The sequence below is a fragment of the Penicillium waksmanii genome (assembly GCF_028829765.1).
Source record: "Penicillium waksmanii strain IBT 27052 chromosome Unknown utg000004l:1.0-5674109.0:1.0-5678898.0, whole genome shotgun sequence".
Taxonomy (NCBI): Eukaryota; Fungi; Ascomycota; class Eurotiomycetes; order Eurotiales; family Aspergillaceae; genus Penicillium; species Penicillium waksmanii.
The window spans coordinates 4,099,893-4,124,334 of NW_026643251.1; the positions used below are offsets into that span (position 1 = coordinate 4,099,893).

General features: G+C 49.9%; 10 protein-coding genes across 10 annotated transcripts; 7 read left to right on the top strand and 3 right to left on the bottom strand.

The window, feature by feature from the left end:
- Nucleotides 1–736: 736 nt before the first annotated feature.
- Nucleotides 737–1,183, top strand: N7481_004349 (uncharacterized protein; the record flags this gene model as incomplete). The annotated part of the gene is made up of 1 exon (XM_057263568.1): nt 737–1,183. One exon carries the CDS (start codon nt 737–739, stop codon nt 1,181–1,183), a length of 447 nt encoding a protein of 148 aa, XP_057125229.1.
- Nucleotides 1,184–1,244: 61 nt separating this feature from the next.
- N7481_004350 (tubulin gamma complex associated family protein) lies at nt 1,245–3,849 on the top strand (the record flags this gene model as incomplete). The annotated part of the gene is made up of 2 exons (XM_057263569.1): nt 1,245–1,977; nt 2,042–3,849. 2 exons carry the CDS (start codon nt 1,245–1,247, stop codon nt 3,847–3,849), a joined length of 2,541 nt encoding a protein of 846 aa, XP_057125230.1.
- A 483-nt stretch (nt 3,850–4,332) lies between these two features.
- N7481_004351 (WKF domain-containing protein) lies at nt 4,333–5,586 on the top strand (the record flags this gene model as incomplete). Its single annotated transcript, XM_057263570.1, has 1 exon — nt 4,333–5,586. One exon carries the CDS (start codon nt 4,333–4,335, stop codon nt 5,584–5,586), a length of 1,254 nt encoding a protein of 417 aa, XP_057125231.1.
- A 486-nt stretch (nt 5,587–6,072) lies between these two features.
- Nucleotides 6,073–7,216, top strand: prs2 (proteasome core particle subunit alpha 1; the record flags this gene model as incomplete). Its single annotated transcript, XM_057263571.1, has 5 exons — nt 6,073–6,079; nt 6,168–6,224; nt 6,325–6,419; nt 6,492–6,704; nt 6,833–7,216. The coding sequence occupies 5 exons, from the start codon at nt 6,073–6,075 to the stop codon at nt 7,214–7,216; spliced, it is 756 nt and encodes a 251-aa protein (XP_057125232.1).
- A 1,854-nt stretch (nt 7,217–9,070) lies between these two features.
- Nucleotides 9,071–9,769, top strand: N7481_004353 (uncharacterized protein; the record flags this gene model as incomplete). The annotated part of the gene is made up of 3 exons (XM_057263572.1): nt 9,071–9,083; nt 9,149–9,380; nt 9,478–9,769. 3 exons carry the CDS (start codon nt 9,071–9,073, stop codon nt 9,767–9,769), a joined length of 537 nt encoding a protein of 178 aa, XP_057125233.1.
- A 3,269-nt stretch (nt 9,770–13,038) lies between these two features.
- N7481_004354 (glycoside hydrolase family 18 protein) lies at nt 13,039–14,603 on the top strand (the record flags this gene model as incomplete). Its single annotated transcript, XM_057263573.1, has 6 exons — nt 13,039–13,068; nt 13,223–13,293; nt 13,361–13,614; nt 13,682–13,711; nt 13,770–13,819; nt 13,884–14,603. The coding sequence occupies 6 exons, from the start codon at nt 13,039–13,041 to the stop codon at nt 14,601–14,603; spliced, it is 1,155 nt and encodes a 384-aa protein (XP_057125234.1).
- Nucleotides 14,604–14,924: 321 nt separating this feature from the next.
- N7481_004355 (ubiquitin-ribosomal 40S subunit protein eS31 fusion protein) lies at nt 14,925–15,509 on the bottom strand (the record flags this gene model as incomplete). Its single annotated transcript, XM_057263574.1, has 3 exons — nt 14,925–15,014; nt 15,078–15,358; nt 15,416–15,509. 3 exons carry the CDS (start codon nt 15,507–15,509, stop codon nt 14,925–14,927), a joined length of 465 nt encoding a protein of 154 aa, XP_057125235.1.
- A 1,070-nt stretch (nt 15,510–16,579) lies between these two features.
- On the top strand, nt 16,580–18,746 carry ace2 (putative C2H2 transcription factor (Swi5); the record flags this gene model as incomplete). Its single annotated transcript, XM_057263575.1, has 2 exons — nt 16,580–17,204; nt 17,260–18,746. The coding sequence occupies 2 exons, from the start codon at nt 16,580–16,582 to the stop codon at nt 18,744–18,746; spliced, it is 2,112 nt and encodes a 703-aa protein (XP_057125236.1).
- A 1,188-nt stretch (nt 18,747–19,934) lies between these two features.
- N7481_004357 (T2 family ribonuclease) lies at nt 19,935–21,486 on the bottom strand (the record flags this gene model as incomplete). The annotated part of the gene is made up of 5 exons (XM_057263576.1): nt 19,935–20,075; nt 20,144–20,241; nt 20,300–20,792; nt 20,861–21,155; nt 21,212–21,486. 5 exons carry the CDS (start codon nt 21,484–21,486, stop codon nt 19,935–19,937), a joined length of 1,302 nt encoding a protein of 433 aa, XP_057125237.1.
- A 1,582-nt stretch (nt 21,487–23,068) lies between these two features.
- N7481_004358 (RMD1 family protein) lies at nt 23,069–24,439 on the bottom strand (the record flags this gene model as incomplete). The annotated part of the gene is made up of 3 exons (XM_057263577.1): nt 23,069–23,871; nt 23,930–24,044; nt 24,104–24,439. 3 exons carry the CDS (start codon nt 24,437–24,439, stop codon nt 23,069–23,071), a joined length of 1,254 nt encoding a protein of 417 aa, XP_057125238.1.
- Nucleotides 24,440–24,442: the final 3 nt, after the last annotated feature.

Here is a 24,442-nt window from a genome sequence, read left to right on the forward strand (position 1 = left end):
CTAATTTTCTTCTCTGACACCAAGAGAACTTCCTTCCTTTTCTCTTGTCTAATACTTGGTGGGCCGTGGGTGCATGTTCTTGTTTCCTTCTTTTTTCTTCCCCCTCTTTGATTCTCCAGGTTGCTTATGTTTGTGATACATGATTCTGGATGGCGTTCGGGATGGCTCTCTGGTTTTTGTTTGCCTGGTTCCCAAGCACGGAACGCTTGTGCAATTGAATTAAATATCGCTTGCGAACGAATCTTCACTATCGTATTCAGAACGCCAAGTAGAAGTTTGGTACCTGATTTGCTCTCATTGGTGTGGTATGATGATTAATCGATTCAGTCATGAATTGGGTCATGAATTCGTACATTGGCTGCCTTGAGCATAGTACCTCAGGTACCAGAGAAATGACTGCAGTGGCTGGACACCTCTGCCCGACAGGCTGGGGTCGTCCACGCCTCGGGGTACCTTAAACTCGATAAGCTTGATAAGGGCGCGTCAAACGTCACAAACAACCTTCCTACTGTCCGGCGCGCATGGAACTTTGTCTTGACATCACCTCCTGCCACAACCCTGACGATCCCATTGGAACTGCTCACGGAGTGAATCTGGACAAGCGCAATTTTTCTCGGTTACCCGCTGCCTGATCGTTGTGTCGCGTGTCCCAATAACTGCCCTAGTTCCGTCTCCGCAACACCCAGAGAGAAAAACAACGTCCACAAAACTATCGCCCATTGGCGGGGGCGGCATCATGTCAACCACCACAAAACAATCCGCTCGCCCGCGCCGCATCGACGATGCCCTCTCCCAACTTGTCGACTCCCTGAGCCCCGCGCTTCCCCTGACCGCAGTGAATTACGACGACTACTCGGACGAGGAAGATGCCATCAACGCAGCCGAGTCACACCGTCACAATGCCCAGCTTGAGCGCGCTTGGCGTACGATCGATGCACACACAGCCGCCGGATCAGCAGATCCAGGTTCTCCCGCGGGCCCGGGTGGGCGCCGGGGTAGTCTGGCGGGCGTGGAGAGTGTCAATAACGCACCTGATCTGATCAAGCGTAAACTCCGACGCGAGAATCCCAGCCCAGACAAGGCGGTCCGCTTTTCGAATCTGTACTCGCGTCTTCTGACGCAACCCGTCTCTCTCGCAAAAATGGGGTATCTTATACCTTCTCTACAAGTTATCCGGGAATGACGAGCTGGCCGTCGGCGAGCGGAGTCGCAGTCCCCTGATGGACGACGGGAACCTGCAAAACATGCTTGGGCGGGAGGCATCTCGTCCGCGACGAGGGACGAACTCGCGCTCTTTTGAGTCGGAGGATGAGGGGCCTGCTGTTAGCTCTTCTGCTTCGCAGAAGATCCCGCTCTCATCGAAGCCGGAGCGACCTGATTCTTTCGCGGAGCGAGAGTCCACGGAATACACCGTGCGTGTCTCGAGTGAACGGCCCCGTGAGGGAATAGCTAGTCGCGCTAGCAACTACGATACAGACCAGGAAGCCGATGACCGTCAAGGCGCGGCGTCACCAACAATGACGCCTAGTTATCCGCGATCGAAAGAGTCGGTTGAGCATGGGCTCTTGCGAGATCTACCGTTCAACCTTCAGGGCCTATCTTCTTCCAACCTGCGATTTCAATCTTCCTCAGTCCTGAAGCTTCCGGCTACGTTGCCTTCTCCCATAATTTCTCTTCTGCACTCCCTGGCGGAGCCTTGTCTTCTTTACAAAGAGTTGTCGGAGTTTTGCGATGGTGAGAATAAGGGATTGGTTCACCAGAGCTTGAAAGCGGCTATCTCCAAAGAATTACACTCCTACCTTGGCTTGGTTGCAACGCTGGAGGCGGAAATTAGACAAGCCTTGGTCGCAATTGGAGATGGAACCCAGCTCCAGGGCGTGAGAAAGGGAGGCGTTACTTTGAAGCGGTGTATGGTATGGACGCGGGATGCAACTATGGCCCTTCGGCTGATGAGTCTGATTGTTGAGGAATCTCGTGGTGAGTGGTCTCTCAAAGTTAATTATATATGCACCTTGAATGCGCGTACTAATCCCTTTAATAGATAAAAAGGGTGGTCAGTTGATTTCCTTGATCCACGGATTTTCTACATCGCACGGGGACCCTTTCGTGGGTGCCTTTGCCGAGAAGCTCCTGGCCCATGTTACCCGTCCGTTCTACGATATGCTGCAGCTATGGATCTACGATGGCGAACTTTCTGATCCGTACAAGGAATTTTTCGTCGACGAGCCAGAATTTCGGCCAAGCAATGACCCGCGTGGCATCGCAACGAGCGTGTGGGAGCACAAGTACAAATTGGTCGATGGACTCATCCCTTCGATTGTCACTCGTGAATTTGCAGAGAAAGTCTTCCTCATTGGAAAGTCATTGAACTTCATCCGGACCGGGTGTGAGGATTCTGCGTGGGTAGAGGCGTATTCTAAAGAAGCTTCAAAGGAGCTGAAATATGGCGATACGGACACTTTGGAGTCTTCGATTGACCAAGCTTACAAGACAACCATGGCACGACTGATCCATCTCATGGATGACAAGTTTAAGCTGTTCGATCACTTGCGAGCGCTAAAGAAGTATCTGCTGTTAGGCCAAGGCGACTTTATCGCTCTGTTGATGGAGTCACTGGCCTCGAATTTAGACCGCCCTGCGAACTCACAATATCGACATACGCTCACTGCCCAGCTGGAGCATGCTATTCGAGCTTCAAATGCCCAGTACGATTCTGCTGATGTGCTTCGTCGGTTGGATGCACGAATGCTTGAACTCAGCCACGGTGAAATCGGCTGGGACTGCTTTACACTGGAATATAAGATCGATGCCCCGGTCGACGTGGTGATTACGCCATGGGGGTCGAGGCAATATCTCAAAGTTTTCAACTTCTTGTGGCGCGTGAAACGGGTTGAGTTTGCCCTAGGTAGCGCCTGGCGCAGATGTATGACCGGCGCAAGAGGAGTGCTAGGAAATGTGGAGGACATTCTTGGAGCAGACTGGAAGCGCGCACGATGTGTCATTGCAGAAATGATCCATTTTGTCTGCCAGCTCCAATACTATATTCTCTTCGAAGTGATCGAGTCTAGTTGGGATCAACTTCAGAACGAGATGTCAAAGCCGGATTGCACTCTTGGCGACCTGATTGATGCACACAATAAATATCTCAACTCTATTACACATAAGGGCCTGCTAGGCTCTGCTTCAACCCCACGATACGGCTCTTCAACCTCAACATCCGCGAAACAGCCAGAAGAAAGTTTCCTCTCCCAGCTCCATCAGATTCTGAAGATTATGCTTGCGTACAAGGACGCCGTGGATGGCCTCTACTCATTTTCTGTTGCTGAATTCACCCGCCGACAGGAACTCATGGCTAAAATCGAGACACGAACAGCGCAAGGCCGCTGGGGCGTTACAGACGGCGACATACGTCCACGCCGGGCGAACAGCCGCGGAGGTGCATCTATAGCATCCACCCCGGACTATCGGCCCACAAGTGCAGGGGTCGACGGAATTGAAACACCTTATTCCCTCGACGGAGCTGATATGAACGACGATCAAATGCTTCCAACCCTACGCACCCGGCTCCGCGATCTCTCAGCCGACTTCAAATCGCGCCTCAATCTGCTACTTGGAGACCTTGCCTATCAACCTGATGTGGACATGCGCTTCTTGGGTGTGGTCATGAATTTCAATGATGTATATGAGCCTGTTCGTCCAAACCGTCGGAAGGCTACGACTACTTCTCGGGACAAGGAGAAGGAGAAGGAGCGGGAACGCGCGAAGAGGAAAGCAGCGGGTACTGCTGCATCGGCAAATGCTGGGTCTGGGACGGAATCCACTGCCCCGAAGGAGGCTCGTCGAGAGTAGGCGCTGCAAAGAGTCTGCTGCATACTTGACGCATAAGGTGAATCCTGTAGAGCAGTGCTAGGCTACTAGTAGTTACTCTCACTAATGCGAGACGAATCCACGATTGTTTTGATTGAGAGTGTATGAAAATCAAAGCTCTCCTCATCTATTTCCCTGCTGCATACGTAATAGTGGGTTGTCGATTGTCATTGCAGAAGGACAGAATCCTTGATTGATATGTCTCTTTTTGCATTTAATGGTTGCTTTCAATCTAGAGGATGGTCCGGGGCCTGGGGCGGGCACACCCTCAGTAAGTGCATGGCTGATATGCTCTACCTTATCGGGACCGCCCCGGTGGATCCGGCAGAAAAAAGTCGACGCCGCCTCATCGCAACTTTTTGGATAGAGGTTAAACTTCAAATTGGCACACGAATTGACAACCAATTTACACTCTGTCAACTCCCCCTCATTATAATCCTGAGCACAGTGGTCGCAGACGAAACAATGGCCAAAAGCGCCCCCGACGAGTCGCGGAAGGCGACATCAAAGCTCGACAACCACGACGTTACGAACGAGAATGCCAGCACAGAGAAGAAACACAAGTCAGAGTCCAAAGACAACAAGAAGCGCAAGTCATCCAGCGAAAACGGCGACGATGAAGCTTTGAAGAAGAAGCGCCGACAAGACGAAAGCGAGGCCGCCGACGAAGCTTCGCAGAAGAAGAAGACGAAGAAGCGTGTTTCCTTCGGGCCGGGCACAAAGACAAAAGACGCCGAGGACTCGAGTGATAGCGATAATGATGCCGGCGACGAGGGTGAGGTTGACAACAACACCGCCGAGATCTCGGAAGAGAAAGAGCATGAGAAAGCCCTTGAGGATATGAAGAAGCGCAAACGCGAGAAGAAGAAAGAGAGGAAGAGCGGAGCCGCCACCACCACCACCACCACCACCACACAGGTCCACGAGACGCCTATCCTCTCCTACCTGAACTGGTATCACCGGGACCGGGCTTCTTGGAAATTCCAGAAGAACCGCGAATCGAATATCTTCAAGCATCTCTACTCATTGGAGCATGTACCCGCCGTCTACAACGTTGCCCTTCTGGTCTACTTGCAGGGGCTGAAGGGCGAGGCGTCGAAGATGCGTATAAGCCAAGGAGCAGCAGAGGTCATGTCTGTTGATAAAGAGGTCGAGGCGGATGAAGAGTACCATCAGGCCGTGGATGGATTCAGGGAACATCTGACTGCGGGGAGCGAGGATATTGGTGCTTCTGATTCCGTTGAACAATTTGAGGGCGAGACTCGCAAACGTCTTCAAAAGAGACAGCGTGCGGAGCTGGTCTTTTTCGCTGTCACGGGCAAGCTGTACATTGGCCAGAAGCCCATGCCGCCGCAAAAGCAAGAGCCGCCACAACCGAAGAAGCGCAAGAACAGAACTGTCGTTGTCGATATTTCGAGCAGCGAGAGTGATGGCGATAGCGACAACGAAAAGTCGACATCCAAGAAGAAGAAGGCAGCTAAGGCTAAGAAGGCGGATAGCGGCGACGATTCTACAAGCAGCAGCGGAAGCGACTCTTCCAGCAGTGATAGTGACAAAGCTCCCCCTCGCAAGAAGGCAGCCAAGGCCAAGCCTGCACCTCCAACACCTGAGCCCAAAAAGCCCGAGCCACCTGCCCCTAGCAAGAACAAGAAGAAGCAGAAGCGGAAGATGAGAACTGCTCAGATTGAGATCTCGAGCAGCGAGAGTGATAGCGATTGAGCCGTGTGGCTGTAGTTCTGGTTGACGTCTTTTCTTTCTTTCTGAAATGCATATTTGCATCTATACCATGGCAGCATGACGATGTATCATATTTCGTGTCTATGAAAATTGAATCTGCAAATGATATCCTTGGTTTTATTTCCGTATACCACAGTGCATCGCTTCCGAGAGCCGTTGAAAATAAGTCTGTTCGTCTCATTGATACACGTACGCCTGGGTCATTTTTTTACCACAATTAATTCATAAACGAATGTAGTAGTATCTATCTCGCAGCTTGAACCATGTACTCAACATCGCTTAGGTGACTATGTCCACCTGCGGGTTGCGGTGAAGGCGGTGAAAGCTCAAGCTGGGAGCTCAAGGCACCGCTGGCGCGCGTCACTCACAGCATCTCTAAACCTCACTCCCATCCAATCTCGCTCCTCTTTACTTCTTCAATCCCGCTATTCCGACCACATCTCCTAGCTCACATAATAAACCGCCGTCATGTCCGGTATGAAGATCGAGCCACCTCCCCGCGTTGGCACGCACCAGCCCCCGATAACCTCAACCCCGACTAACATTCATCTTCTCCGCATCAGCTGGCTACGATAGACACATCACTATCTTCTCCGACCAAGGTCGATTGTACCAAGTCGGTATGTTTATTCTGTTCCTCCCTGACCTTGGACCCTTGTCCGCATTGGACTACCGACTGCGTCCCTCGTCATGATAGCTGACCAACCGTTCGTACCTCAGAATATGCTTTCAAGGCCATCACTTCCGCCAACATTACCTCCATCGGTGTCCGCGGAAAAGACTGTGCTGTTGTTCTCTCCCAAAAGAAAGTTGCTGTAAGCTTTGCCTTTGGAACCTGAACCTCGCCCGGGCAGGGGACTGACCCGGCTTTCTCTTTTCCTTACTAGGACAAACTCATCGATCCGTCCTCCGTTTCACATGTCTTCAAGATCTCGCCCTCGGTGGGCTGCGTGATGACTGGCTCCATAGCAGATGCGCGGGCATCCGTTGACCGGGCCCGTGGTGAGGCAGCTGAGTTCCGCTACAAGTTCGGATACGAGATGCCCTGCGATGTGCTTGCGAAGCGATTGGCGAATATCAACCAGGTCTACACACAACGAGTATGTCTCTTCCCAGCCCTCTACCCGTTATCTGTCATCTAGTCAGCCGCCCGTTCCACCCGCCGCCACACAAGCGGATGGGATGGGATGGCGTTTTCCGAGTATCACTCCATTCTAATGATCGACAGGCCTACATGCGGCCACTTGGTGTGGCAACGACTCTCATCTCTGTCGATGACGAGAACGGTCCCCAGCTCTACAAGTGCGATCCGGCCGGCTACTACGTCGGATACAAGGCCACTGCCTCGGGACCCAAGCAGCAGGAGGCGCTGAACTACCTGGAGAAGAAGCTGAAGAACAAGGATGCGGCCGCCGGTAACTGGGAAGAAGTGGTGGAGCTGGGTATCACTGCCCTGAGCAATGTGCTGAGCGTTGACTTCAAGAAGCACGAGCTGGAGATTGGCATTGTGGGCGGTCCTCAGGTCGATGGCGAGAGTACCACGACAGAGTTCCGTGCTCTGACGGAGGAGGAGATTGACGAACGGCTGCAGGCCATAGCGGAGAAGGACTGAGCGTGCCGGGGTGACCTGCAGAAATAGGAGTGATAGACCGAATGGATCAGATTTGTCCTGCACCGTCTCCCTTGGGGAAGGCTATTTCTCTTCCTCGGGCGTATATCGGGGCGTATACCCTGGCTTGTGTGTGTACCTCAGATGATTATTTAGTCTGTTTTTTTTGAGTGCTCCATATTGTTGGAGATATTATGATTATTTATTTACAACCTGTTATGTATGTCCATATTTTAGAGCGAAAAGAAGCAGAGGATCAACGAGTAGACAAGCTGTACACTGCAAGGCTTCGGTTTCGGTCGTGTTTCACACGCAAGAGGAACCACCCTTCGATAAGCTGGGACGGCCCGTCGTCAGCACCCTCAGCGGGTTCCAATTCTATCGCCACTGCTCGATGCATCCAGATCAGAAATTCAGAATAGCTCGAAATAGACGGGGCACTAAAGCAGCCAAAAAGATGTACGAGTAGCCATCAGGCAAGGAGGGCAAGTATCTATGTTCAATCGTGCGCCGCTTCAGCTGTATCCGTGGGCGCCACATGTGGCTCAGCAAACGTGGCTGGGCCCATTCACTTTGGATCTTTTTATTTTATACTCCGTCCTTGTATTTTATTTACTTTTTTTGTCCGAGCTGAAAGCTAACGTCCAATAATGAATCCACTCTTCGTCTTAGCCTGAGATCTTTTTTTTCGGATTCCTTCGGCCATGCAAGCAGGGGCCACTGACTGACAGCTCTGACGTCCTCCCAAAGGCCACTGACGAACCTCGACCCGGTTCCCGCTTTATGCAATTAACTGCCCAGGCTTGACCTGTTCGCAATGTTTTGCCACACACACACACACATCCTCCCGATCTCGCCTACTCGTATGCAGGTCCTACCGGGTGTGACAGGGGTCCCACGAGCCACCCAGTTCATCTCGTCTCCGCCCGGTGCTGTTCGCCCCCCCCCCCCGGGAGCGCTGGGCAGCTGCCAATCACCATTGTGAAGCCGTCTGTCTATCATTTCCCTCGCACGATGGAGACAACGCTTCGACACCAAATCGGCCGCACAGGAACTTAATCGCACCAAGACTCCACTCTACGTGGGCCATTTGTTACAGCTGCTCGGACCCTCCGTTTCCTCTCAACTGAACCTGACCTGAGAACTGCCGCGCCAAAATAGTAGTCGTACTGAGAAGCCCTAGCCCCTCCCCCTCTGGCTGCATACTACTGATTCTTCCGTACTTCTGTCGGTCCCTAGCCCACTTCTCCCTTCCTCCACCCCCCAGGTGGATCAAAAAAGGACCCCCCTACTCTGGAACAGGGAGTGGCCCTGCTGGACCCGTTAGCCGTTCCCCCGGGAGCTATCGTATGGCCCGGTCCATCTGTGCAGATTACATTCCAGCTGTGCTTGACTCTCATCTTGCGCTTCTCGTTGACCATTGGTGCAGCCAGCCATGTTTCCCGATGATCCTCCTGACGTCCTGCCCCCGCTGTCGGGCTGATTTTCTGGTCTTCTTCTACCTCTTCCTTTTTTGAGTATATTTTTTTTTCTTAACGCCGAATTTTTTTAATGATTTTATTTTATTGTATTTTTTTTCGCTCTCTTGCTTTTTTGGATATCCGCCAGGTATGGGGTAATTGACAAACAGCTGTCCAAGCTTATAAAGACTCGTCTCTGTCTCTCCCCGGACAGTTACTACATCATCACACGCCTTCTGATGTTAATTCAAGGGAACATCACCCTTTCTCTTTCTTTGGTCTTTTCATTGATGTCTTTTCGTCCCTTCTCTTTCCATATCTCCCTCTCTCGCCAATTATAGGCTCCTATTTCGTTTCTTTTCTTTCTAATACCGTCCAACCTTTTTTATCTTCCTCAATGGCAGACGGAAGTAAGCAATTGATCCTCCCAAAAATATCCAGCTTCCAATTTCTAACAGGTGGACTCGAAATTTAGTGAACCAGGCCCGCGCAGTGCGAGTGGCCGAGCTTATAAACGATTACCGAACTCTTTTGCTACATATCTCCCAACAGCAAGTCGATGCCTCGCCCGAGGACCAGTACGAGGAGGGCTATACGGTTCTCCGGGAATGCCACACTTCGGCTCAAAGATTGCTGTCCGCCAATTACCAACCATGCCCCATGACCGGTCAAGGCAGTGCTGAAACCGAAAAGGCCGAGCTCCAAAGGTATCTTCTTAATTCCGAAGAGAGCTGTCTCTAAAGCAACAAGTTGCAGGTCTTTGTGAAAAATTGCAATATCGTTCTAATACTTCCTACTTGACAGGGTTATTATTGACAGCAGTGCCCGCCGCTTCCAAGCACACAAAATCTACCTCCGTGCCGCGGCCTCACGACGATGGGCTATGACCCGAACGGCCACTCTACGCGGCCAACGGCCCACTGGGGTGCATGCAGCAGCGTTGAAAAGTGCGCACACAGTGCTGCAACAAGAACTGGCCCGCGTGACCGACCAACATGTTGTCGCCGACCTTCGAGCTGCTGACCTGCGGGCAGGTCACTGGCTCGATGATGACCCCTCCTTGGACTCCATACGGCGTTGGATCCAGGGACGGTAACGAAAACAATGATTATGAATCAACCCCTCAATCATGATTCATGCTTCACGCCCCTCCCAATTGACGCCGGAAGAAAGAGATATGACCTTTTCCCTTTACCTGATCAGCCGAGACTTTCGTCATTTTAAGATCTTCCTACCATTGGTGTGTACGAGATTTGGTGCTTTGTTTTTTCTTTCGTTTCTTTTACAATTTTCCTCTTTTGTTTCTAATACTCGGTGGAGGCCCATGTGGAATTGGTATGCGGGGGCCTCGTCGCTCGGCGGGTACAGCGCGGGTCGCGATTCTGACCGATTGCGAGAGGGAGAAAACGAGAAGAAAAAAGGAAATCTGGATTTTTGTTGGGCATTGCGACGATATCCATCTTGTTTTATTTTTGGTTCTTGTTTATTGCATTCTTCTTCTTCTCTCTCTTTCCATATTTCATTTGTTCTTTGAAGTATTCTAGCATTTTCAGAGCGCGTGGGCAGAGTGACTAGAGACATTGCATCATTATCCCCCTGGCGGGTCATTTTTTTTGACACTTTAGGTACACGAGTCGTGAATCATTATATTACTATCATCTGTTCCAAATTTGGACGTTCCTCTCATCCCTACTCCTCACTTTACTATAGACCTTGGATCCGTCGGTCGACCCGGGACGATGATACCGGCCCTAAATGTCTCCACCGATTAGCCTGTGGCATCGAGTGGTACGCGTTTACGAAGCATTTAGAACTCATCAAAAACGGAAACCCGGCTCAGACAACCGCAAAACGGTTGAAAAAAGGGGGTTTAAGGGAGATCCACTCGACCATCAACCCTGTCGACGGTATACCATTGGACACGACGTACAGCCGGGGAACCAGACACCTGGGTCTCGAGGCAGAGATACCAGCTGAAAAAAGCAAGAAAGAGGACCAGGCACCACACCAGTGCACCGGTGCATTTGACACGGCACTTTTGTACACTACTGCAGGCTCCACTCGAGCCAGAAGTACGTATTTAGCCCGTCATGGCGAGGAAGGATGGCATAGAATAGAACTTCTAGAGCGAAAAAGCGGAGCTGTGGCTTTAGGCGGGATGCCATTAACCATGGATCCAGAGGGACGGATATGTATATCAAACGTTTGACCCTAGCGCAATTTTCACCCCCTCTTCTTGATCGTCATGTGTTAGGAACGGGGACTATGTTGAACGAAAGACGGGTCGGATCTAGTGTGGATCTGGGGCTAAGGCGTTAGTCTGCCGAGCGCGGTGCCAATCGGTGTCGAGATCGGGCGCCTGTCGGCACAAGTTCAGCTGGTGCTGGTCTGACCCGTTCATCTCCTGATTTTCGAGGACGAAAATTTTGGTTCTGGAAATTAACTAATATTGTTTTTCGCTTCAACTCCGGCCCCATTCAACCTTATTACTTCTGGATGGTGGACCTACCTCGGGTTGATTCCAAGCCCGTGTCTCGGGGCTGAGCTACTGCCTCAGGTAGCGATTTTTTTTTTTCGTGATTGGCATCTAGTAACGGCACCATTTATGTAGAAATAGTTCTGGGTGGGGACCTTCTTTTGTTGTTTCTGTATGTAGTTTGATTTCTTCCGTTTCCTACTTCAGGGCTGTACAGCCTGCCATGTGTCAAGTCTCGTCGTGTGGCTGCCCCAACGATATACTCTTTTTGCGTCCCTCTCGCCCAGCTCCACAAGCCACAGTTAACTCCACTAGGGGTGGCGAAATGGTACTTTTGAAACGTCAGTTGTAATTCTACTCTTCGGTCCAGAGCTTCACTGATTATCATCCTAGTGATCTAATGATCGACTGGTATTTCAATAGTCGCTCGGTTGGCTGGTCGGTGATAGCCGACAAGCTGAAAATTATTTGGTCAATATTTCAACATATTGCTATGTTGGGAAACACCATTGAATTTGGAAGGACGATCGTGACGATAAATCCATTATTAATCGGCGCCACAGAGTTTTCAGGTCATTCTCAATCAGTTCTCTAATAGTGATTGTCGTCGGTAAATGAGAGAACCCAACTTTGTACGTCTAATCTTGTGCCGACCCGACAAAAATTAACATCTAACTACCTTTTTGATCATACTTTTCCGGGGCCAAAGGCCAAGGATTTCGGTATCCCAAGGTTCTGATCGAAAAAAAATACATAAACTCTAGCGGAAAGTCACTTGCCCAAAGAAAATGGTACTCTCATCACTTACGACATCTACAAATCATGCCATCCATCTTCTGACCCCTGGACAGACATATAAATCGAAGTTTTTGTTCCAATGGTATAGTATAGTTACATTGTTCGAAATTTGATCATCTCAGCATGAGTATTTTGAGATGATCCCGAATCCTCGTCCATTTTTCTGATATCCCATCTGATATTCTGTAAGACTGCTGCCCGAGTCGCATGTCCATTCCCTTGAAGAATGAGCTTAGAATTTTTGTTCCCGGAACGAATGGCATGGGTTCTCATGACTATCTTTCTACTTCACATTCCATCTCAGAGCTTAAGAGGAGGAATGATAACCGCATTCCACAAAAGACCCAACCCAACATTCCAGCAGTCACAAGTCAGAAGATATTCGAAACTGTCCTCTCAAGGAGAAATATAGTATTGCAACAGTCAGTTTGGGAAAGAGAAAAGGCTAACTCGTGCGAATCTTGAAGGGTTTGACCACTGCATGACTAGTATCTCAAGTCGCACCGGGACCCTGCACAGGTGGAAGTGTCACGCAGTATTGGTTCATGAGTATGTATGATAATGCATATAAGAGACCTTTCTGAAATATATTATATCATGGACATTGGTGAATCTGAATATCTACGAGTTCCAGCAATTATTTAGTCAGTCTCGACTTCAAGTTGGAGTCCAAGTGATGTGATAGAAGTCAGCCACAGCCACAGTACGGAATACCCTGATCCACACAGCCACACAGCCTCACCGCCACGTCTGGGCAAAGTGGGGCATTGCTTTTTATTTAGAAACCGCCAGATACAAAGGTCCGCTAACAATCAGGCTGCGATATTAGGTACCTTAAGTCATAAGTGAAAATTACCCCTCCATCAGCCATCAACCGCTCTTTCTACAGTGGCTGTTTCCCCCGGTCCCCGAATAATCCTCGAGATTGATTAAGAATTGCATCCAACTTTTTATCCCCTCACAGTGTGGCTATTCTATCTAAGCCAATCGTATCATTTGCCGCCCTGGTGTTGTTTGTGGCGATCCTACTGCAGTACAACTCTTCCAACCCTGGTCAAAACATCCCTGCTCAAGCATCCGCTCAGTTCGAAATGCGATCTGTGACTTACTTTGTTAACTGGGTATGTCCTTGCTGGTGTCAGAAATTCCTGCAGCATGGCCCCTCCATGATCAAAGCGGTCATCAACAGCTGAGATATGTAACTTGTCGATCGATCCAACCACTAACTATATCCAACTCCACAGGCCATCTACGGCCGAAATTTCAACCCCCCAGGATTTGCCAGCCGACAAGTTGACACATGTGCTATATGCATTTGCCAACATTCGTCCCGAGTCAGGAGAAGTGTAAGGGTCCCCGATAGGATCGGACCATATTACTGGGAAAGAAAGCTTATCGCACTACTTTCTGCAGGTTCCTGACCGACAGCTGGTCCGACATTGAGAAGCACTATCCTAGTGACTCCTGGAACGACACCGGCAACAATGTTTACGGATGCATGAAGCAGCTGTATCTTTTGAAGAAGCAGCACCGCAAGCTTAAAGTCTTGCTTTCCATTGGTGGCTGGACTTATTCCTCCAATTTTGCTCAGCCAGCGAGTTCCAATGAGGGTCGGAATCGATTTGCCGAGTCTGCGACCCGCTTGGTCCTTGATTTGGGACTTGATGGTATGTCACTGGAGATATATATTGGCTGATTATTGAATGAATTATTGTCGCTAATCTCGCATGCAAGGAATCGATATCGACTGGGAGTACCCTCAAGGTAAACAGCCTTTCCCCACGCAATCGCTTACTACCTGGACGCTGACACCGAGATGCAGATGATGGCCAAGCCCAGAACTATGTTGATCTGCTCCGCGCTTGCAGAGAAGTATGCCCGCCCCCCCCAACGTCATGCCTTGAAACTTGAAAGTGCACTACTGACAAGAGAACAGCACCTTGATCGTGCCGCAGGTCCCAACCGCCATTTCTATCTGACCATTGCCTGCCCCGCTGGGCCAAGTAATTTTAACAGACTAAAGATCCGCGATATGATTCCCCTCCTAGACTTTTGGAATCTCATGGCGTACGACTATGCGGGGAGCTGGGACACTGCTGCAGGCCATCAGGCCAATATCTGGCCATCCAACTCTAATGCCAGCTCCACTCCCTTTTCAACGGCCGCCGCACTGGACCACTATATCACCGGTAACGGTGTGCCACCCGACCGAATGGTTCTGGGTATGCCACTATATGGACGCGCGTTCGCGGAGACGGATGGACCTGGCAGACCGTTCAATGGAGTGGGAGCCGGCAGCTGGGAGAATGGGGTCTGGGACTATAAGGCCCTGCCGCGTCCAAATGCAGCCGAGAACATCGATACCCAGGCAGGCGCATCTTGGTGCTATGACGGTGGTTCCCGTACAATGGTCTCGTACGACAACGTCCAGATGGCCCACATCAAGGCGGACTTCGCCCGGCGTCAAGGCCTTGGTGGAGGTATGTGGTGGGAGAGTAGCGGTGACAAAGGAGGCAAGGAGGCCAAGGCCCAAGAGGGCAGTCTGGTCGGCACCTTCGTCGATGGAATTGGTGGCGTTAGCACGCTCGACCATAGTGACAATGCTCTTCACTTCCCAGAGAGCAAGTACGACAATGTGCGAAACGGGATGCAGTAAGATACCATCCAGATCCTTATGCCCATGGCAGCGGCAGTGGCCGTGGTGGTGAGTGTGCATTTTGGACGAGGATTTTGTCCATAGCCCTTCGTTAACGAAACTATCATTACGCTGAAAATTATCCAGTCTTTATCTTTACGAGAAGCAATCAAGATTGGCATAAGCCGAAGTTTTGAATTTTTTTTCTATTCACAGTCCAGGTCTCGTAAAGTACCATCAACCGTAACGTCAACCGTGACACATCCGACAATCCTCGTTTCAGTACAGCGAAGCCACACTCAAACTCGAACTCGAATCATATCCCAGCTAGACAAAGTCCATTTACTTGGACTCGTCGAAGACGTAGGTGAGGTGGCACTTACCGCAGTACTGGCGGTTGTGCATAGCGGCCATGAAGACACCGGCACCGCACTAGAGTAGGGTTAGCGCTGGGGCTCCACCACATTTGCGGATAAGATTAGGAACGAAACATACCTCAGGGGAGGGGCACTCGCGGCGGAGACGCTCAATCTTGCCGTCACCGTCGACCTTGTAGTACTTCAGGACGGCGAGCTTGGTCTTCTTGTGCTTGTGCTTGATCTTCTTGGGGGTGGTGTAGACCTTCTTCTTGCGCTTCTTACCACCACCACGCAGGCGGAGGACGAGGTGAAGGGTCGACTCCTTCTGGATGTTGTAGTCCGAAAGAGTGCGGCCATCCTCGAGCTGCTTGCCAGCGAAGATCAGACGCTGCTGGTCAGGGGGAATACCCTCCTTGTCTGCAAGGCCTCGTTAGTGCTTGTTCCTATGCGACGATGTTCGGAGTTCATGCATACCCTGGATCTTGGACTTGACATTGTCGATGGTGTCCGAGGACTCCACCTCAAGGGTGATAGTCTTACCCGTAAGGGTCTTGACGAAGATCTGCATCTTTATGAAGGCCTGGGGGAGAGTTAGTTGGTGATTCCAATTTTTGCGCAGGGCGAGGATTCTCAGGTTAACCGCGCAAACAGCGCTGTGTACGCATGTTTCAAGTGCTGACCTGGAGAGGGATTTGTCCTCAAGGCACTGGGTATAGGGACATCAAACTCACCTCAACAGACTTGTCTTCCTCAACCTTGCAAGATTGAAGAAATTCTGTGTCGGTGGGACTCGATTAAAATCGTTGTGTGGTCACGTGGGATAATGTGTGGCAAACCAGACAAACAGGACTAATGTAACACCGATTTCCGAGAGCCGTTTAGTCACGTGATACACATTCTGATGCCTGGAAAATCTGGCGGCGAATGACATCGAGTTTGGGTATCAAGAGCGAGGAGCACAACCCTAGCCCCAAACCCAGATCGTTGGAGTCGATCGGATAGTTACTGCATATTGTCTAAACAGGGATGTCCCCATGACGACCATGGTAGGAGTGTCCCTTTGAATGGTTAAAAGACTAGATACCCTTCGATATCTTGTCCCCTCACAGAACGATTGAGGGCCCTTGCAGAGCCGCCGCGAGAAACCTCCAGGACAGCGACGGGATGTACGGGTAACGATTGCAAAGCAGGGCATCCTATGTAACGCAAGGCCTGGATCGTCGGGCGAAAGAGCATAATCGATCAAGTGGGCGGCTCCTCTGTGGGCCCACCCTCGTCACAGCTGGACTCCCGCATTGGCGTTGCCATGCCAACCTCGGGCTTGTTGTGGTTCCCAGGCACAATGATAGCGCCAAAGCTCAGCTGTGACCCGCCTTCGAGCTCCAGTCTTATTGAGTTTCACTTCTGCTCTTTTCTTTGATACTCTTCTTCAAGGATCTCTGTGACCATACTCTCCAGTCGCAAGAGCCGCGAGCATTTGAAACAAATCAAAACACAAAAAACCTTCTAGCTAAGCTATCTTCTCGAGGAGGCTGTAGCAACCTTTCTTTTTCTCTTTTCGCGTTTGTTGCTTCCTTTAGTGACGTTCACAGACTGACACTGTGACCAGGGACCGTATACTCGATCGGCTGGATAGCCATGATATCCTCAAATCCTACATCGACACACCCCGGTCACCATCGCCGTCAACTCTCGCAGCCCTTTGAAGCCGCACCAGCAACACGCACTATGTCCGGTGCTCCGTCTTATCGCGCCCATCGTCGTGGGCAGACCGTCGACTATGCTGCCCTTGGTCCTCAAGTTGCCTCAGCCAACCGAATCACCCGACGTGCTGCGCCAAAGACAGTCCCAGAGCTGCGGGACTATTTTAACGAAAAATCAGGTTTCTCTCACCAGTCTGCCGCTGCCCATCAGCTCCCAGCGCATATGCGCCAAGCTACGCAACCTTTCTCGCAAAGCAGTGCTCCCGTACAGAGCTCCTACAACACAATGTCCTACATGCTGAGCGAGGAAGAGCTACAAACTATGTACGGCGCAGCGACAACTGATGCCTCGTCCAACACATATGCTCCGGCCCTCTCAAGGTCTGCTAGTGATAACGCAGGAAAGACGCCTTCAGTGCAGAACGCCTTGTATCATCTCCAGCAGGAACGCAGCTTCCCAATGGCCAAGAGAGAAGATGCTTCATTGTATCAGTGGTCGGACCATCAGCCTATTGTTCAACCAAAGGCTATCTCTCCCAAGATGAACCCTTTCCATTCTTGTAAGTTTCTTGCATGCATATAGCATAAACCAGGTTTAACTAATATTCCGAAAAGACACATCCCCCCTTACCCCCGATGCGACTCCCATGAAGGCCTCGTTTGATTTCCCTATGTACCACAATGACCAAACCCCTACCAAGTCCCAAAGTTTCTCTATTCCCCGAACCCCCGTCAGTGCAGCCATGCAGAGAGCCCAATCCCTGCAGGGCGTACCAATTTCAAGTCCTCTTCACGTTAAGTACCAGATGGCTTCCCCCGCAGACTCCGTTTCCATCGCCTCTTTTACTGAGCTGGCTGCTATGCCCTCTCCAAGCTCCCGTGGTGTGTCACCTCATAGCTTCGACGAAGCTGCCACCACGCCATCTACCAGCCAGCACCAGCTTGGCAGCTCCCCTGGATCTCCTTTCGAAGACTCTATTCCAGAGCTCCCAGAAGGCGTGGATGAGTATGACCTGGATGCCCGCGTGAAGGCATCAGTACGTGAGACTGGCGTTTCCAATGACCAAATCACCAAGTATATTTCTGGTCCCAATACCGATGGCAAATGGCAGTGCCTTTATCCGAGCTGCAATTGCGAGTTTGGACGAAAGGAGAATATCAAATCCCATGTGCAGACCCACCTTGACGATCGCCCTTACAAGTGCGATGTTTGCGAGAAGGAGTTCGTCCGAGGTCATGACCTGAAACGCCACCTGAAGACCCACACCGGTAACAAGCCCTACATTTGTGCCTGTGGAGCCCGTTTTGCGCGACACGATGCCTTGACCCGCCACCGCCAACGCGACATGTGCGTGGGCGGCATGACTGGCAATATCCCCAAGACCACCCGTCGAGGACGTCCACCAAAGAAGAACCGCCCAGACATGGATACTCGCCAGGCCAAGTCTACTCGCACTCGCCAACGTGCCGTTGATCGAGCCATGCCTTCTTCGCCAGTCCACTACGAGGCTGCTCTCCAGCAGAACGGTCCTGTTTTCACGTCTCCAAATTACGCTCCATCCAACGCCACTTCCGCTTACACCCCGCCAGCTTCTCCTGGTGAAAGTATCGATAACACTGTCTCGTCCCCCACCACGATTGGACATCAAGTCCCATCCAAGTTCGAAGATGATATGCTTCCCGCGCCGTTGTCGCCTCCTCAGCTTGCCCACGCTCGATATGAACAAGCGATGGCCCAATACAACCCAAACATCATGATGGATTCATCGCAGGAGTACCTGTATAGTGACTCGCCGCTCACCCCTCACGACATGTCCTCGCCTCACACCGCCCCAACCCTTGCCGAATCATCCGTTGGGTCAGAGATCGATCTGTTCATGACCCAAGATCCCTCTGAGCAGGTCAAGGAGGAATTTGGCACGCTTACTACTCAAAGCTTGGTCGATTTCTCCAACCCGTATTATGTGGATTCATCCGATTTTCCCACCTCGTCATTCTATCCCGACCTACCTGGGAAGCCGTTCTCCGGTCTTGACGTCCTTGATGACCCATACGCGGACCCAATTGACACTCTGTCCAACGAGTTCTTGGTTGACCCTTAGATATCTCTACCACCCACCGACAAACCATGGACAGCCAGCCATATCTTTCAATTCGTGCTGTCCATTAGACCTGGTTTCAACTGTTTCATACTGGCAACGGCGGCGTTTTACTTCCAACCAAAAAGCATGATAGAGGAGCCTCTTGCCTTGCTATCTTCCGCGTGATGACATTTTGCGATGACCTCTTACGAGCTTGTACAACTGACGACAACGATCTGACAACGGAGTTTTCTTTTCTTTTCGGGATGAGCAACAGACTATGTTGCCTCTGCACATTCTATTCTTCACCACGCACATGACATTGCACCTTACACTGGGTGACGGGAATATGTGACTTTGCACTTTGGGAGTTTCGGCTCATCTTTCAGCCCCTGTTTTAGCCCCTTCATGTATTTTTCCATTCTTGTTTTCACTTTGTTTTTTTGACCCCCTTTCCGGGTGGTGGGTTATGACTCGGTGTTCTTTTCTTCAGGCGGTACCTCATTCAGGACTGCTTCCTGGCGTGTCATTTTCTTCCATTTCCCATAATTTCCCCCTTTTACGATTCGATATGTACTTCATGGACTCAATGAAATTACTGTAGCTAGATCATGATGCTTTCTTTTCTTTAGAGGGGTTTCCCTTTGCGTAGCACCGCCTTGTATGTGAGCCAAAATTTCTCCCGCCTACGGCCGACGATTGCGGCTAGAGGCCGTAGACTTGCAAGCAAAAGATTGATGTGGCCGGCTGCCAGTGACTATCGTCTGCCTTTCTCCGCCAATGTTTTCTCACCCCAGTTCGTGAATCTCTAACTACCATTTCCCTTTTTCTTGCTCTGGATTTCCCCGCACACTCACACAAGCAACCGAGCAGCAGAAAAAAATACTATCGACCCAATGAGTACTAGGGGGGAAAGAATTGGCACGCTTAGGGGCTGTGGTCTTGTGGGTCTAGTGCACGGGTACTTATGAACTCAACCTGGCGCCGAGGGACAGAGCATCTTGGATAATGATTCCTGACTGACTGACCTCTGGGGATAGAAATTTCAAGATCAAGAGATGACACTTGTCTCAATGCAATGTATCAAATTCCTACGGTCTCCATCTCTAAAACAGAAGTCTAACACTATGATGAGAAGGTCGGAGATACAACTTCGGTGCGGAACATGATCCCGAATGCCGCAAGAATGAATAAAAATGGGTGCCTCTACTACTGGGATTTCCAGGTGATTTCAAGCTCCACGGGGTGTTCTTCCTCGGAAGCGTAAATCGAGCTCTGCACTTGGCCCTTGGGAGGCTTGTCGGCGAAGAAGGTGGTATTCCCCTGATAGGAGAGCTTTCCATCTTTGGCCTATTTCAAGTACTACAGTTAGTAGATAGTACACTGAAACCAAAAAATATAAAACCTTCGCAACATACCGAAAACTTGCTTGGGACCTTTACATTAGGTCCACAGCTCAAAATATCGTCTTTGAAGGTACAGAGGCCCTTCCTGGATTTCAGAGAGAAAGTATCGTCTAGGATTCACGTCAGCTTCCAAATATCGGCATTGGATTGCTTGCGACTCGGACACACCTGACAACTTCTCTGTTCGGAATGTAGCACAAGTTCCAGCGTTGTACCAGGTTCCATAGCTGATGATGCATCCACGCTGTTGATTAAATGTTGAGACCATCAGGTTTCCCCTGCCTGCGAATGGAGTTCCTGGCGCAGTTGGCTCTGATCCGCGGGTGGTTGTCTTGGTCGGTTCGTGCGAATTTCCTTTCGGGGGGTATTTAATATGTGTAGCGGGGCAACGCGAGTGTTGACCATCTGTTACAAAGATTAAATTCTGATTAATCTTGAGCAGAAAAGCGACATGGGGGTTCAACAAACCTGGAGAAGCAGGAACAAATTCACCACTCTGAAGGCTCCCTGCGATATTGAAGAAGTACCAAATTTCGCTAATGGCGCCCGAGCGGCAATTCACAATCACTGGAGCGCCATGGGCTTTCTCAAGGGCATCTTCAATATCTGCACGTGCATATGTCTCTGTATGGGAAGGCACTATGCCGGCTTTGGCAAGAAACTATACGTAAGTTAGTAAGTTAGTAATTTGAACATGAAAATCAGTCATTCTCATCTCGTAAGACTAACATCGAAAGTCGGGAGTTCCTTGAATAGATCAACAGTTCTGTCAAAATAATCCACTACATCTTGCTGCGGGGTATAATCTCCGTAGCAATGAGGTTCGAGAGTGCTAACACAGGTGCCGTGTTTGTTCCATTCGTGTTGCCAAAGGTTAGCATCATCTCCACGGAAATCTTTCCAATATTCGCTCATGTATTCAAGCAAGTCCCCATGACCTGAGTCGACTAGTATAAGGGAAATGTTGCTGTACTGGCGCTTGCGATCGCAAAACTGGTCAAAGCCACCATTGCAATGATCAGGCCTTTGTTAGATTAGTTATGATGGGGATACATTCTGTTCTCCAATGAAGATGCGTACCACAGTCCATGGATCGTCCAGGAGTTATCAGGCCCAACCGGGGGATCAACATCCCAGAACTGGGTCTGCAACATTTGACCGCCTGGATAATTAAAACAGCAGGTGTCTTGACCATGGTATTTGGTTTGACAGCTTATCTCTGATGTGGGACACGATGATGTCTTTGATATCGTGTTCTCACTTTGAGGGGATGTAGATAGCCAAACGGATCCTAATGTCTTGAGGATCTTTTGAGGACCAGGGATACCCAGGACCTGTTGGGTTGACTCCCACATGGTAATAAGCTGGCTGTTCCTTTATGAGATTTCGTCAGAAGTATTCAAGATCGGATTGTTGTCAGTAGAATTCTTCTCTAGGCATGTCGAAAAAGAGAAGGAGGAATAAAGGGTATGAAGATGAAAGTAAAGCAAGTTGGGGTTGGGTTGTCGTCGCCCCCATTGTCAGATGACTAAGACGATCATGCCCCCTCAATCTCCACACTTCCGTATTGGGAAAGGACCGTTCACTACTGAGGTTGCCTTATGCTTTGATATATCCAGCTTCCAGCATATAGATTGCAGTGATCAACTACTACTACCTAGGTACTTGTAATTTTTGCTGTTAAACAAAAGACAAAAATTATAACATCATCAGCAGGCCGTAGAACTCGTCGAACCTTATTTCAATGCTTATCGACCGGAATACTCTACTACCCACCTTGTAGGACGAGGCCGTAAGGGTCCATAGTCTTGAACACCCTAATTGTTTAGGATTATACTGTCATGTAAGATAGCAAGGGGAATTCCTTTTCTAAGCGCTGAAAGCAATATCACCCCCATTGTCGACTGGGTGTCGTCGGGATATGCGATATGGACAGGGATTGGCTCCTATGGTTCCATGCAAGGGGCGGCTACCTGCAGCCACGTACGATTCTTCATCATGAGCTCCTCCCAATACATCATGGGAGTGAATCAAAGGACACCTTGAGGCCTATTTCAATACTACATGGTCCGACTGATTTCGGGGTCTTGGTAACACAGTCAAATTAACTCATATCTTGTAGCTTCAGGTCGCAGGGAACATTATCGGCCAAACGACCGAATTTCTTTGAATAGGGACCTTGATACAAATGGGTCCTCGGGTGCTTAATCCCATGATGCGAGAACTTACTGGTTATTTTTCGATAGAATAGAGAGGGTGGCTTGTGCAAGAAGTAGGTTGGATTTCCCCTCCAACTCAATCCTAAGGATGATACTAGTTTATATCAAAAGGAAGTGCTTGATAATACTAATCTGGCCGTTCCTGTTCTGATGTATTTCCGTCCTAGTATGGCGATAAATTCGCTCAAAATGAATGCTAAGATACGATCCCCATCATCAAATTGACCTTAAATCCGGGCTATCGATACCAAAATAAGCCTAAACTACAACTTGAAGGCTTTACTTGTCTTATGCCGGTCTGGGAAAGAAATTGAAAATAAATTTATGAATAGATGGATGTATTCTTTTTCTGGGTTTTTGGGGGCGACACCATGATAATAAGCATGGGATTTGGTCCGGAAAGGCCTTGAGGTCATGAGAAAAAAAAAATCGACTGACGCCTTTTGGACATACCCAGTCAAAAGATCAGGCAGAAGGTTGACACGACATAAATGTGTCTTAACATCAGCGGGGGTATATTTAGCTACATTCCACGAATGAAGAGTATGTTGGGCAACTTGAATGCTAAGGGTGCCTGAATGGGGTGTTTGCTGAAATGGCGACTTATGGTCCACGATTGAAATTGGTCCGGCAGAGGAAAGATGATAGTGAGAGGGGTATCTATTTGTTCTGCTATATCGTGAAAATAGAATAGGTCACATATGGCATGTATATCGCCTTAGATGGCCGTCGTCTTCTGCTTTCGAGACGCTTCTTCTTGTTCATGCACCCGTTCTTTCCACAGTCGCAAGACCTCAAATCCCACCTCGACGGCAATGAGCAGGATAATGATCCATTCAAGTCGAAGGCCATGGGTCTCACTGAGTCGCTCACGGAGAACGCTCGCAATCTCCTGTGCATAATCCATCTTTTCGTTCAAAAGTTTGATGCGGATACCTACATCCAATGCTCTGCCCACCTGTTCATAGTATCCCTCCAAGCCGAGCTCATGTCGGCTGTCCCAAAATATATCCGGGAGTGAGTCCGTAAGCTCCGAGTAAAGATTAAGCTGGGCACGCACACTAAGCAATTGCCCAGTCTTTCGGAGAATAAAGTCTCTCGTGTATGGCAAGCGAGACCCTTGTGATAGGAGAGTTGGGATGGTGCGAGTTGACTCGAAATAATTGGACAACAGACTTTCGAGCACTGCGAGTTTTGTGCTCCGGGCCAGTCCCGATGAAAATGCGACCTTTGTTAAGACGGTATCAATCGATTGCTGCGTCGCGAGGGGTGCCTCTAACCCTTCGTTTCCGGAGTTAGTTCCCAAGATGATTGTATCTCCCTTGATGCTACTGTTATCTCGTTTTGAATCTTCAACAAACTCCAGATCTTCGGTTTCGATGTCATCCGCATGAGCTCCTTCCGATGCCGGGAGGAGGGTTCTCGTCGCTAGGAACGAACTAAACCCTTCCGGCAGCGCCCATGCGACTACTGTGCCAGATGGAAAGACAAATATATCGCCGACTTGATCAGAGGGTAGGTCTGTAGTTGATGGATTTGCGACACGTCGTATGGAGTCGATCGGTATCTGCACATGAACAACTTGGGGGGTAGAGCCCAGTTCCTAGAGGATCCGGCTCATATCCCTTCTCCTGCAAAATGTCTCGGACTTTGCGTATATTGAATTGTTCTGCTACGGCGTAGGCTGTAACTATCTATATTCATGGAAAGGTCAGCGGGGCCTTATCTTGGTTTGTTTGTTTGTGAGAGTAACCTTAGTCTGATCGATGCCCTGCTCCTTGAGCTGGGCCTTGGAGAGAAATCCATCTCTCGATCTTTGTGCTTCCACAGCCACTCGTCGTAAGGAAGTAGGAGCTGCCGGTGCTCTTGCACTGCGCCTTCGTTGCTTTTGGAGCTCTAGGTTCTCAAGGGATTCGTCGTTCGTATTGGATTGCTTTTGCGCCAATTGAGCATTGGAGGTGAAGAAGTCTCTCCGACGGGGGAGATCCAATGCCGGCGAGGCGTGAAGATATTGATTCTGCGATTGTCGCAAGAGTCGCGGTATCACTGGACGCTTGCAGGCCGAGTAGATGGTCGATCTCGTAAACATGGT